General features: G+C 40.6%; 1 protein-coding gene across 2 annotated transcripts in view; it reads left to right on the top strand.

Annotated features, from left to right (window-relative positions):
- Nucleotides 1-14635, top strand: part of cacna1ia (calcium voltage-gated channel subunit alpha1 Ia) — a 178742-nt gene that overhangs the window by 84500 nt on the left and 79607 nt on the right. For both annotated transcript variants that reach the window (XM_034089015.2, XM_034089014.2), the window contains exon 3: nucleotides 8712-8823. In XM_034089015.2, coding sequence (XP_033944906.2) covers nucleotides 8712-8823 — 112 coding nt within the window. The remainder of the gene's footprint in view (nucleotides 1-8711; nucleotides 8824-14635) is intronic.

Below are 14635 nucleotides of genomic sequence, written 5' to 3'. Positions count from 1 at the left end.
CTCCCTTCTGCTTCCAAAACTCTGACCCTGTGTCGAATCCAAACTAATGGCTTGTGAGTACACTGCATGTGCTGCTTTCCTGACCCGACAAAACTCTCTAGTCTTTATCAATTTCCTCCTCTCTTCATGCTTTTCTTTATTTCCCTATGCGTGCCTTTTTCAAATTCCTTTGCTCGCTTCTTTGACTAACCTCCTCTTTCACCCCTGGCTCGCCTCTATACTCTCAGTTTATATTGGCCTCCCTCAGTTTTCTTTCAGAGTCATGTCGTTCTTTCTCGATCACTCTCTCCCCTCACACACACACAGGCACAGAAAGTATTGGCTTATATTTCCCATGGTGTCTGCAATACATTCAGCTTCACTAGTGGCAGCAATGTACTGGAGCAAGGCACCTGCTGTGCTGAGCTGATATGAGAAGAAAGACAGATACACAGTCACACACACACACACACGCACACACACACACACACACACCCACACACCATGAGCCTTCAAATGCTCAAAAACGGTGAAAATCAAACCATCCTCTTTCGGTAATTGCAGACACTGCACAAAACTATAGATACTTGTACACAATTACCGACAAATATTTTACATCAGCCCACAGGTAAATGGATGCGGCACACATAACAAACACTCTCAAATACTGACACACACAGTTTGTCTTGTCTCGGTGGCTAAAAGCAATCCTGTCTGCTCCCGTTGCCTTGGTTACAGGCCATAGGCTTGTCTTGAGAGGTGCTCCAGGTAGGTCTCTGCTCGCCATGTCAGGCTACGCGGTTGGCACTGTGTGTCCGTCTGTCCTCGCCATACAGTATGTGTGTGTCTGCATGTGCATCTGTGTGCTTGTGTATCGGGGGGGGGGCTGCCATACAGTATATGGGTGTGCATCAAGCAGCAGTCACGGCGGCGAGAGCACAACACATAATGTGGCAATTTCACAAGTCATAAACGAACCAAGAGTGCAATTATCAAATTAGTTTGCCGTTTCTTGAATCTTGCAATGAGTCCACTCCCTTATTTTACAGTTTCATAATTGCTTATTCTCTTGTCAAAATGCTTTCAGGAGGATACTGACAAGGTCTTACAGGTAACAATGGCAGACAAAGTGTTTCTCGTTTGAGAGGCTGCACCACTACTGCATACACATATGAGTTGAGGTCTAAAGATATTTGCTGCCTCTATAATAGTCCTCTGCAAAATCCTCAATAAGACAGTACCACCATGATTTAAAGGAAACTGAAACCTTATCAAAAATGTCTGCTTACTGCTTTTCTTTAATGCCTACATATGTGGACAGGCCGTTGTGTCCTTGGGCAAGACACTTCACCCGGATTTGCTCCTGTGGGTATTGTCCACAGTACATGTATGATACCAATGTATACTTGTAAAAGCGCCTCGATGACCTCGAGGCGTGAAGATGGACGGTGTGGCGCAGTGTGCTGTGCAATGATCATCAGATCAAGGGGTGAAACCCGCCGCTGCTGCATCTGTAAAGCCGGTGTGTCCTTGGGCAAGACACTTCACCTGAACTTGCTCCTGTGGGTATTGTCCACAGTTTCTGACCATTGCATGTATGATATGTGTGTAATCATTGTAAAAGCGCTATAATAAATGTAAGGAATTATTATTATTATATTGCAGAGCATATGCTGACATGGCAGTACATGGACATGTACCCTCAACTGCATGCTTTTAGAGACAGGGATTGGAGAGCATCCAGTAATGCTTACATACATCTTTCAGAAACATGTACTGAATGCTAATAGTCCATGTCCTTGTGTGTGGAACTGACAATAATTAAATAACAACTTTGATGAAAGTTAATTGAATGGATTCACTTGACCTTCATCTTTTTTTGGAGGCATGTCTGATCTAATAAAAAGAAAGCTTGAGTTTATGAAGACAACATTGAATAAAAACGGGCTTGATTTGATTAAAGCCTTTGCTGTTCATCACTACTCTGATGTTTATAATTTATTTACATCATTCCTTTAGATTTACTCTGGCATTCCATCTGATGTAGAATTGCATGGCCACTGACAGGCAAGTCCTTCATGCGGTTTTTACTGCAAAATGGCAGAAACAAGTTATTTGAAGGGACCTAACCAATTAGCTATTATTTACACATTAGCAAGAACTTAAGTGCCAGTGCAGACAATACGTATTCCCAACATGAAGCATCTTGCACAATGGCTAAAACTGTACTGTAAAAAACACTAAATAATTATCAAGCTAATTTTAGAATGTGCATTTACTGTACAAACGACCCTTACATATGTTATCCAATCATTAGATCACTTTTTATATTTTGCACACATTTTGTGATTTCTTAAAGAACAGTTATATGATATTTACTAAAAGCAACCCTTAGCCGTTGTTTAAAGCACAACAACAAACATAGGCTGCTCTTTAATGGTGGTGAAAGCTGTGGCTTTTGGACACTTGAGACACAATTATGTTTGCATTACACACACTTTGCAAATAGCTGTTTTATTCTTTAGGAAGGTCTTATCTTAAAAACTGTCAACAATTTTATTTAGCAAGGAAGGGTTTTTGGAGCGATGGAAAATATGCAAAAATATAATCCCTCAAATGGTGTTTGTATTTGCAGCGGCAGAAGGTGTGTGTGTATAGTGTGAGAAAACCCTCTAAAGCAAACTTTTTTTCTGGTCCTGCCTAAGTGAAAGTAACATTTGCTGAGACAAGCAGAGCAACTCTCAGAGAACATATACTGCTCTTTACTTAAGGCTTTTAAGACGGGGGTCTACTTGTTATTCGAGGTGCGTATGCTTCAATGGCTGAAGAGCTTTTGGCCTTCTGGCATGCAGAGGTAAGGGCTTTGTTAAGAACATTATGAACTCTTCAGTTAAGTCGTCTGTAACCATTAAAAGTTAAACGGGGTCATTTGCACAGCTGTTTGCACGGAGTGGGTCTGCACATTTGCGTAGTTTGTACAAAAGTTTCTTTCTCTTTGTTTTATGTTGACAAACTTGATAAAATAGTAAAAAAATCCTCTGTACACGAAGTTCAGGCACATAAATGAATCGGCAGGAAATGTTTTGACACCAAGTAGAGAGTTGGCAGACTGTTGTGGAACTGCAGAAATGTGGTCAAGCAGCCAAAGGGTCAGAAGGAGAATGGGATACACTCATTGATCAAGTTTACCACAAGGTCCTAGGAAACTAAGTGGGTTAAAAAGAGGGATGGGAGTGGAGGGAGGAAGGTGGTGAGATTCCTGGCAGTGTGCCTACCTACTCCATCATAGAGAGGCACACAGAGAGAGAGAGATATACCAAGGACAGCTGGGCAGTGTGTACACTTGTGACATCACATCTGACAGATTCTTCCTCCTCGTCGTCGTAACACACATGGTAGCTAACGTTGTAAAACTTGCCGCCACAACTATGTGTCGTTTGTACGATGGAGAATTTGAAAAAAACCCACAGGACTAAATGGGTCTTAAGGTGTCACAAGTTTAATAGTGAAGGAATATTTGTGTGTGTTATGTTTTTTAAATGTTGGCAGTAATGTGACAATTACTTTTTACTTGGACAGCACAAAAGTGTGTGTGCACGTGTGATCGGTCAGGCTTGGTACTCATGGGGAGAAGAGTGAGGCTTCAGTGGCACAGTGAGAAGCTGGATGTCATGTTGATTCCCTCTGACTGATGCTGAGGGATTTCAAAGGGACACACACAAACACACTGCGGAGTTATAATTCAGACATGAGTCATCCAGTTATTAGCAATAATACACACACTGTTGATTTGGTGCAGCTATGCAATAGTCATTCCTACATGTTCCTGCATTATAGGATTAGCCTATACAAATGCCCACACTGAAACACACACACTTTACTACAGTATGTTGCAGCAGTTAAAGCAATCATGTAGAATTTGGTTCTTAATAATTTGGCTTCCCATTTGCATTTCTGCTCCGTCTTAGCGAAGCAGTCCAAGGCACGTTACAGCAAACGCTTGTTACAAAGCTGAGATTGAAAAAACATGAAACATCCATACTTGATGAATATGTAACAGTCAGTACCTAAATGACGGATGTTATTAATTGTAAGAATCTTTAAAATTCCAGACTATATCTGATCCTAAAAATAAATATCTGGAAGGCTTTACACATGTTATTTGAACTAGAATGTGGGGAAACCATTAAAAAAGTAGTGCATACGGGTTTAAATCTACTCCGCATTATGGTTAATAAGTAGAAACCTGCAGGTCCGCTGCATCTCTTACTACTTTTAAATCCAGGCTGAAGACTTTTCTTTTTGTTGCTGCTTTTAATTGAACTATTCATATCTTAGACTGCACTTTAACTTTTATCCATGTATTTTTTCTTTTTATGTTTATTTTATTAGCTTTTATTTTTAATTACTGATTTTAAATGCCATTTTCTTAATGTCTTTCATTTTTTGTAAAGCACTTTGAATTGCCTTGTGTTGAAAAGTGCTATATAAATAAACTTGCCTTGCCTTGCCTTGCCTTGCCTTGCCTTGCCTTGCCTTGCCTTGCCTTGCCTTGCCTTGCCTTGCCTTGCCTTAATCTCAGCTCTAAGGCTGCTACTTTAAAATGTTAAGATACTGCAGCCAGCGTAGAATACCATATTTTCATGGGGACAAAAGAAATGCAGAAGAAGAAATGCACACTTTTTTGTTACCTGAATGCATCACAAGGACAGACGAAAAGAGAATCAGGGACACCATTTGGGTTCCTGAGATGTTTTATCAAGGAGAGAGACAGAGAGCTTGACAAAGTTGGAAAGCTCCAAATAGGGGGGAAAGGATGAAAGGGACAGAGTGTGTATGACTAAATCTGAATTGACATAGAGGGACAGGCGTAAAAATAGGTAGAGACGTTGAGAAGAAGAAGAGGGAACAGATGAGATGAGAGAAGAGTAGAAAGAGGCAAGAGGCTCTGTCTGCATCCTAAGAAGATTTAGACATACAGGAATTAGGAGAAATAGGTTTAATGCTTAAAAAGGAAAAAGACAGACGCAAACTGAACCTGCTCAGTCACACGTGGTGCTCTCTGGGTGGATCCTTTAAGGTTTTAAGGGTAAATATCACACGAGTAATGGCTTTAAAAGCACAATTAAATTAAAGGCTGAAGCTCGATAACAGCATGCCTCCCTTTGTCTCACCTCAAAGCATCCTTGGTGGCAGACTCAGTTAGCACCACCTAAACATGATTAGGGAGTGACATTAAAAGCGCTCTGGAATCAGCTGGCTGTGAGTCAGCCGCACACGGCTTAATTTCCCTGTGGAGGGAAAGGGTCAGTGTGACTGAACTCAAAGCAGCGCTGAGTCACTTCACATGACAGTGAAAATGCTGCTGATACTGTTAATGGGTCGAAGGTGAGGAGTCTGCTAGGGCTTTGGGGGGGGGATGTTTTGCATGTGACGGAGTTTGTGCGTTTTGACCCGAGTTACCCTGCACATGTTTGTATGCTAAACTCTGAGCTTTGTGAGAAAGTTCAAACAGGTTTTGTGCAGCGGCATAGCGTCTATGCTTTGTCTCCTGTCTCGTGTTTGTTTACTGCTAACTAAGTCCCAAACAAGTCTTCTCCCATGCTCTTTGTATATCTGTTGCTATTCATTTTTCATCTTCTCTTACGCAGACAGTGTGTCTCGCTCCTTTCTGCGAGTTCACACCACGCGTCAGTTCTTTGCTCCTGCTTTGCTAACACAGAACCTCAGGGCAGGTTTTGGTCAAACCTCAAGAAGTCTGATAGATTTGTCATTGCCTGTCGAGGAATATATTGCTTCCCAAAGTGTTTGTTTTAGCTGGAAGGGCAAAAGTGTCCATGGTTTGTTCTGTCACACCTGGGAATGAAAAGGAGAGGTAGAAGGAACGATTTAATTGTATTGAAAGGACAGAGCTACAGAAAGGAAAGAAAGAACAATGTAACCCAAAGGGGTTTACACACCTATTTATTTCAAAGAAGGGGGTGTTGGTTATAAGGAGACAAGGAAGAGGAGGCAAAGAGACTTCATAAATATATTTCTCTTCACACATCGCTCTGATTTGATTTCTCCCCATTTCGCTGTGACCCCTTGAGAACAGTGCTAAAGAGATAGCAGAGGCAGCTGAGAGGCATCAGGATGGAGAGACCTGGAGATTAATGGAGATATGCATGCGTGCAGGGACACATAATGAAATATGAATAACAATGATGTTTGCAACCATGTATCCCTGCATAAAAGCAAATAGTCTACAGAAAAGTCTACTTGAAAGCCTTGAGCTTCAAATCAATGTATTTTTCATGTTTAGGGTTTGGACCTTAGGAATTCAGTTGAATTAGAAATGAAGTGTTTTTGTAAGGCAGGTTCAAAAAGAGGTTACCCACTGAAATGAGATGTAGCACGGCTGATAGCTAACTCTCTTCTCATCGTGTTGATGTCCGTGGAGACTATTTGCGTTTCTCAAATATGTTATGTTTTAAAGGAGAAATAAGATCTAAGCATCAATGACACAATGTACTTTTAGATCAGAGATTCATGAATGTCTTCAATGCTGACTTTTCTCGAATAATAAAGTGTCTTAGGCTTCGTGAATGTTTAAAGTATCTTTGATATATATAATAATGCTTATGCACATATTATTTTGCAGATTACGGATGAATGTTGCAATCTTACTTTTTTTATTTCATCATAACATTTTACAATTTGACTTACGCCCGCTTATGTAAAGATCCATATGGCAAATGTGCTCAAACTAATGTATCCTAAAATACAAATAAGTCTTCACTGTATCTTTTGGTTTTGCCTTTCTTACTTCTTACGTCTGAGAAATACAGCTTTTCACGATTAACAGAGAGCCTGCATTGGGTCAGGTTTATGGATAATTGTTTTTAAGATGTGTGAGCGTTTGTCCTCCTCTTAATTAAGCATTTGCAATCATCCATGTAAAGTTAATTTTCATAATAATAAGTGTAACATGCCACACAGACACATTTCCCACAGACACAAGTTCTGCAAGTGCGAAGTTCACGAGAACAAAATGCTTAAAGCTTATTGTGTGAGTATAAAAGAAAGACAAAAAATACGAGTTAAGAGGATAGAGCCTAGAAGTTAAAGAACATAAGCTGACAGCTTAAGATATCAAAAAATGTGAAAAGCTTTAAAGACTTTTAGACTGCATGACAGTGATTATAACACACACTTATACCCCCCACTATAGTATGAATAATACTGTATGAATTAAGTATCTGAATTTGCCTTTTCAGTATTATTCATCTTTAAATATCATTACAATGACACAATAATTACAATGCTTAACTCCTAAAGAAGAAGGATAGGGCGTCCGGGTAAACCAGGGTGGTGTCGCACTCTGCAGGGTGACATGGCTCTGGAAATACAGAGATGAAGGGTGGAGTAAGTCGAACTGAAGCAAACTATTTCATTTCAGTTAGGCCGCCACTGGTTTGAGATTACTAATGATATTTAAACAAATCAGAGCCAATGCTGTTGTCTTTCAGCATTTTAAGTACATATCACAAAGGGGTCGTGTGCCTTGGCGGGCAATAGTATTTACTGTCATGTCTGATTTTGTGACTCATACAGCAAAAATATGTTGGTTGGAAAAATACTTTTCATATTCATTGTCATTGACGAATTGCTCACTGGCAGCGTGGCGGCTGCCTGACCTCTCAACTCGCATGGTGTGTTGCATACGTGCTGCGGATGAGTCATCTATGAACTGATATGTTGATGTGAATCCGTCTGGTTCTACTTCTTCACACTTTGGTACAAAGCAGTGCTTTACTTCCAAGATACTCTTGGAGAGCATTTCTTTTTTTACTTTTTTCAATATGCAGCAACATTTCTCCAAAGGTGTCATTTTCATTTCTCATATCAAACCTTTCATATTATGGGAAATGTCTTGTGTTATGTTGTCTATAATATAATTGATAGCACAAATGTTTACCGTTTTCCTGCATTTAAATGGCTGTATATTAGACACATTTTTTTAAAAGGTTTTACAAGTTATATATAGTAGCACTATGATAATCAAAGAAATGCCAGCAAAATAACATTGATTAAAAAAACCTCAAACAGGCATCAGAGTGGTAACATTGTTTGGAAAATGTATACTTTTATCTGCAGCTTTATTTTAAACCGTGGCTGGAGACGTTTTACCCACCTTTCAAGTTTCTTTGTTCCCTGTTGGGAAATTATCCTTTCCTTAGGACTACTGTATCCTGTTAACTCGGAGATAACCCCCCACCCACTCACTCTGCATGGGCGTTAAAACAAACGCACCCTGCGGCCTTAAGTTAGCAGGCATGAAGCCGCTTAAAGAGTTTAGAAGATAATTTACAGGCAGTCTGCAACGTGCTGCTTTGAATCATAATCTCTCATATTGGTTTTTTTCATTTTTCCTTATGCTTTTTAGTTTTCTTAGTTAGCAGTCAAATTTATATTGTTAGTTAGGATGAGTACACAACAACGCTGGTTTTTCATCTTTAAATCAAACTGCTTAAAATTCTATTAAAATGTATTCTTATCAGATAATGTGTCGTATTGTCGTGTGGCCGGCGATAAACTCTTCAGTATTCATAACATTGATGTATGTTAAATCCTTTCAGATTGCGTTTGACTTCAGCTCCATCCATCAATCCATACAGGCCAGTTTGAAATGTGTGTGCCGCGCATTTCTCCTCAGCTGCCATGCTCCTTAACCCCAGTCCTGTTAATACGTGGTTCGAGAGGATTAGCATCATGGTGATCCTGCTCAACTGTGTGACACTGGGCATGTACCAGCCCTGTGAGAACATCGACTGCACCTCGGACCGCTGCCAGATACTGCAGGTAAACTGGTCCTCTGTGTGTTGGCCACAAATGCCACAGCCATTTTTCATAATCAAGTGCCTAAAGTTGTTTACTTTCAAAATGTTAAATATAAAGATCACATTACTCAATATGCATTCATTTTAAATGACAAGATCTACAAAGCCATACTGTAGTACAGCACCTCTGGAGCAGTTTGGGGATCCATTGCCTTGCTCACGAGAAACTCGGCCGCTCTACCCTTGTGTCCTATCTCCTTTCTTGGGTCCAACTTTCAAATTCCCCAAGGCCTATACGCTTTTCTGTCCTTTAGGAGCTGGCATGTGTTACGGGGAAACCTCGCACCTTATTCTCAACATGATTGTCATGAAGCAGAATCAGTACTCTCCTGTCGGTTGGTGTGTTTATGCACATGCGCTTGCTTGATCCTGTACCAGGTCATCATTGACAAAAGGAATGAATAACAGCTTGATTTTCTCTCATGTTAGAACACCTATTCTTTTGTTTGTTTTCTTGCCAAATTGCAGATATATCCCTTTTGTGTCTGTCTGTACGCCGTGTAGGGCTAATGTGGGTTCTGTGTAATGTGCAAACTGGATGAGGATTCGGTTTGTTCCTCTGGGCTCCTAACTGCTTTTCAATGAAGAACATTTGGCAGGCTGAATATCAGGTGTGGCAAGAACAACCGTCTGCCTCACATGCTTTTTGTTGGTGGTTTTTAATGTGATATTGAAAACCTGTCTACAGTAACCTGAGGTGACGGCTGTTGGTTCCTCCTGTGTGCTGTTGCTATGTTGACTGATTGCACCACCATATCTCACTTGCCTACAGCCCATTAGAGTGGATTATAATATCAAATAAAGCCCCCGAGATCAGACTGTAATAGGTTTATTTATCTCATCGGATTTTCTCTTCATTATGCAGTGTTTTAAAAAAAAGCAGTCACTGCCGTTTTTTAAAACTGTGCGACACATCTTCCTGCTTCAGTATCTCTCTTCCTCCTCCTTCTTCTCCTTCCAATGCCATCTTCACTCCTCCTATATGATCCCGTTCCTCCACCATACACACTCTCTCTCTTCCTTCCTCCTTTAGCTCTCTAACAAGCATATTGTCTCCCCAGGTAGTATGAGGGGTCCTGTTCGGCTGGTTGCTAATGGTAACAGGAGGGATTTTGCTGACATAGCTGAGGTTGTTAAGAGTGGCCCTCACATGCTTCTGGGGCCCCTTTGTGAAAAGATGTACCCCCCACCTCGCTAACTGGAGGAAAGAGACAACCACACACAATGCAAACATTACTCCAGGTTATGTTCAGATACAAAAGTTTTTCCCCAAACAAAAAAAAGGTCTAGTCTTCAGGAGTTAAAGTGCTCAGTAAATGGGTTTATTGTGTGCTATGTGGAATACAATGTTCAAAAATACAATCAAACTTAAAAGTTTGGATGAACTGTAGGGGATTACAGTATTTTCTTCCAGAGCGTTAGATGAATGATAAATACCTCCCTTATGTCTGTATGGGAAGAATGAAGACTCCTCACTGGTGTCCTGACTTCCATTTTGTCAAAATGACTTTGGTATGTCATTTTGAAAATAGGATTAGTTACTGAGATGAAGAATATTCAGTTTATCTGTCCACTGGTTCGGATCCGCCTCCAATTTAATGGGTTATCCTTTGGCCCATTCTACACCCTTCCGCAAAGCTTCATAAAATAGTTGTTTTCATCATCTTGCTGCCAAACAAACCAGACTTAAAAACACACCCTCCTGATTGTGCGTTAGCCAACTGAACTGAGAACTATGGCCCCCCTGAAAACAAATAGGGTTGTTGATTATCTTGAGTAACTTTAGTATACTTTTCTTGGAAAAACAACTTCTTTGGAGAGCATTAATATGTTGTTAATGGCACATTTATCCATACATGGGCGCAGAACAGAAACAAGTTCACAGCTCCAGTCGAGGATGAAATTCTACAAACTGTGAAGAGGTGGATAATAATGTCAGGATTTCTATTGTCATCTCCCACAAATGGAGAGTTGGTTTTCCACCTTAAGTAGATTGGAACGGTGCAGGACTCATTATACTTTTAAATCCGCACCTGTGCCGCCTTTTTAATGGAGCGTCAAATCTTTAAAAAAACAAACAAAGGCATTATGTGTGAAATGAACATTTGTCTGCACGGTGCCTTTGGATTGATACACTGATCACTCTTGTCATTCGCTCAGTCCACAAGTACGAGGCGCATACATCATTTTATATTAAATGATCCACCATCCCAATCCTGATGACCTACTTACCACGTCCTTTCCTCTTGCCAAATAAGCAGCACAATAACAGCATATGAAGTAGCTACCACACCATCTCCTATTTCAAATCATGAAAGAGCCCATCACGAGGCAGCCATAACCTCTTTACAAATCATGTTGGCGATAAAACCTGATAGCCTGACTGAAGAGGAAGCTGGCGGTGGTGACAAATATCTATGATGAATTAATTCCCCTCTTGCTCGACAGGGATCCGACTAGTGCAGCCAAACGTCAGATTACATGTGAAGCGTGGAGGCTGCATTATTTATCAAAACATCATATAAACAGCATGTGAGACTGATCTTCTCATCTTCCCCATTGCATGCTGCCAGCTCTGTGTGTGTGAGAGAGAATGAGCAGGGATGGAACACACATGTCGGCTTCAAAAAGCATTACAAAAGCCATGAGTGCACAGAAAAAAACACACAGATTTCAACATGTACAGTCTTTTGCACAAACGTGTATGCATACCCACAAGTGCACACATTTGCTTCAACTTCCTCATAGGCCTAGATATCTCGATCCCTATAAATTACATTTCTGACAATGGCCAGGGACTAAAAAGGGAATAAATACAGTAGCTCTTAGTAACCCTTCGCTCTCACTGCCAGTGGTGCAACGTGAATACTAGGGATGTCCCGATCACCTTTTTTTGCTCCCGATCCGATTCCGATCATTTGATTTTGACAATCTGCCGATACCGATTTTTCCCGATCCGATCTTTATGCAATGCATTAAGAGAGAAAAAAGGTAACAGATAACGGCTGGTCATCCAACGCGATGAATTCAGCTATCTTGGCTGTTATCTGTTCTTGGGCAGTTTCTCTTTCCTTTTGAAAGTCTCTGAAAGTGTCGGTTGTTTCAGTGCCGTTACCTGAGTGGCCGCTGTGTACTCGCCGTGTTGTTGTTGGTGTTTGTTTCTCAGGTAGCGTATTAGATTGGTCGTGTTGAACGTAGCTCTGTTCTTTCCACCACGCGGAACCTCTGCCTTGCAAACATTGCATCTGGCTGTTACACTGCCTTCGCTTTCAATTTTATAATACTTCCAAAGTCCTGACATTTTCTCTGTCCCGACTCCCGAGTCACCAGCTGAACGTAGCCTCTCGTTAGCTTACTGCTACTAAAAAATCCCGATCCCCGATTTTTTCCTCCCGATCCCCGATCTTTTTGAAATCACGTGATCGGCTCCGATCCCCGATCACGTGATCGGATCGGGACATCTCTAGTGAATACATCCACAAAATTGCACGCACCATTTATCCTTTTCAATGAGCTCTATCGCTATACACCATCTTGCAATCTTTCATCAATCTGAGTTAAAAAAAAACTCTCTCTTTTTGTATTGAAGCATGTTCCTCCGAGTTGTCCAAATGTACCACATATCAGTGCTTCTTAGCCTGCAGTGGGTTATTGTCGAGTCTCTAGTTTGTAATTTAAGTTTGCCCTGAAACCCAGAGAGAGTAATAACCTCAAAGTACTTGTGGAAAGTAGTCTATTGGTGTGTGCAATCTGATTTGTCAGGTGCACAAACTCGTTTTCCAGAGCATATGTCCTCACTGTAGCATCAAAGTAAAATGTAGCTGTTGAGTATATGTGATCTTAAGTTTTCGACATTTAGAGACTTCTTTGCATTTATCTATCTGTGAAAGTCTTCTTAGAATATACGTGTATTGGCCTTCAGCTTGTCGGAATGAGATTATTTTTATTTTGTGAGAGAACCGTTCTCAGTTGCTTTCCCTGAAGTTTCCTTGATCTTTCTCCCCTGTTATTATCGGGGGAGTTTTTCCTGTCCACTGCAAGATATCAAGGACAAAGAGTGTTTTCGGCTGCAGATTGTAAAACCCCCGGAGCAACATTTGTAATTTGGGATATTGGGCTATATAAAGTTTATTTGATTGAAGAGCAATTGAAATGGGTCGTTCTTTTGGCCACATTCTTCATATTTTATTTGGTCAGCAAAGCAAGCAGTAGCAAAATACTGTTCTTTCGGGAATAGTGTATGTGTATTTGTTTGCACAGTCTGTGTATGTTTGACAGGTTTGGAACAAACAAAAATAGCTTGTAATCATTTTAAATCCAAATTATGACCAATGACTTATGAACAAGCTGGCCGCTCTATTGCTTTTTTGAATTTCAAAGACTCTGTGTAAAGAGGTTCAAGCTTGAGTTATATGTAGTAGGAGTATGTAACAAGGCAGTAAACACAGTCGCACAGCCCAGGGCAAAGCACGAGGGAAGAGTTTTGTTCCGAAAATACAATAGGAGGTTTAGAAAGTGATCTGAACATAATAATGCAGGCAGGACAGAGATATGAGCTCATCTGTCTCTCTCTAGATTTGTCTACTTCTGTCTCTTCTCTCTGTTTCTTTGTTTTCTCTGAGGTTTGACCTGGATCTGCCTCAATTTATTTTTCCTCCTCACTTCTTACAGTACTTTTCCTGTGATTCCAGTATTGCTGCGTGGGTTGGTTCACAGTGGGCACCATATGTTTTGTGTGGTACCACTTAAGTACACATGGTCTCGTTGCAGGAATACAGATATATAGCTATTTAAAACCATTCAAATCACAATGCAAATTAGCAACGTTGGCTCAAGCTATAGACACCAGTGTTTCATAACATAAAAACACATAAAACAAATATCAGTTTCGAACATCATTATCTTAATCAATGCTGTGTAATACAGAGTTTCATGTTAAGAAAATCTGACTTTAAACACTCCATCCAAACCCTTCTTGGTTTGTGATGTAACTGTATACACATATCCCTAGAAATTGTCACTACATGACAGTCACTTTCGTCTGACCACTCTGGCTGCAGACTTTCAGGGAGTGGAGCTAAAAAGAGAGGCGCTAAATAATATTGAGCATGTCTGACAGTATGAGAACAATTTTTTTCTTTTTAACTTTCAAGTATGTACAAACAGTATGTTCTAGTATAAACCCAAAATATATTTATAAAGCAGAAAATGAGCATAACATGTCTCTTTAAATAAAAAGGGGTCAGTATCAATACATGTTTGTATCAGAGCATCTGTCACATTAGGTTTTTCAGTGTCTTATATGAAGTTTCCAGATTGGTTTGTTTGTTCCTCATCAGGCGAATGTAAGAAATAGTGGTTCAAAACAATCAAGATAGGTCGAAGGGTGTACTAGGGTCGAGGAAGAATCCATTACATTTTGGAACAGAACCTAATCACATGGTGGATACACAAAATATATTTCGGTAATGGAAACAGCCTTGGTGGAGGTCTGCTTGATTCTATTAGACCGTACCTACAGGGTAACTTGGAGTCAATTAACTACAGGGGTCCCTCAGGGCTCTGTTCTTGGTCCCCTCCTCTTCTCCTTGTCCACAAACTCGCTCGGATCAGTCATTAGCCCGCATGGTTTTTCATACCACTGCTACGCTGACGACACCCAATTAATTCTGTCCTTTCCCCGCTCAGAGACCCAGGTCGTCGCACGCATCTCTGCTTGTCTAGCTGACATCTCTCAGTGGATGTCTGCTCATCACCTCAAGCTCAACCTTGAC

This window comes from Pseudochaenichthys georgianus, chromosome 8, assembly GCF_902827115.2.
Source record: "Pseudochaenichthys georgianus chromosome 8, fPseGeo1.2, whole genome shotgun sequence".
NCBI classification, from domain to species: Eukaryota; Metazoa; Chordata; class Actinopteri; order Perciformes; family Channichthyidae; genus Pseudochaenichthys; species Pseudochaenichthys georgianus.
This window is presented reverse-complemented; position numbering and strand designations above follow the sequence as displayed.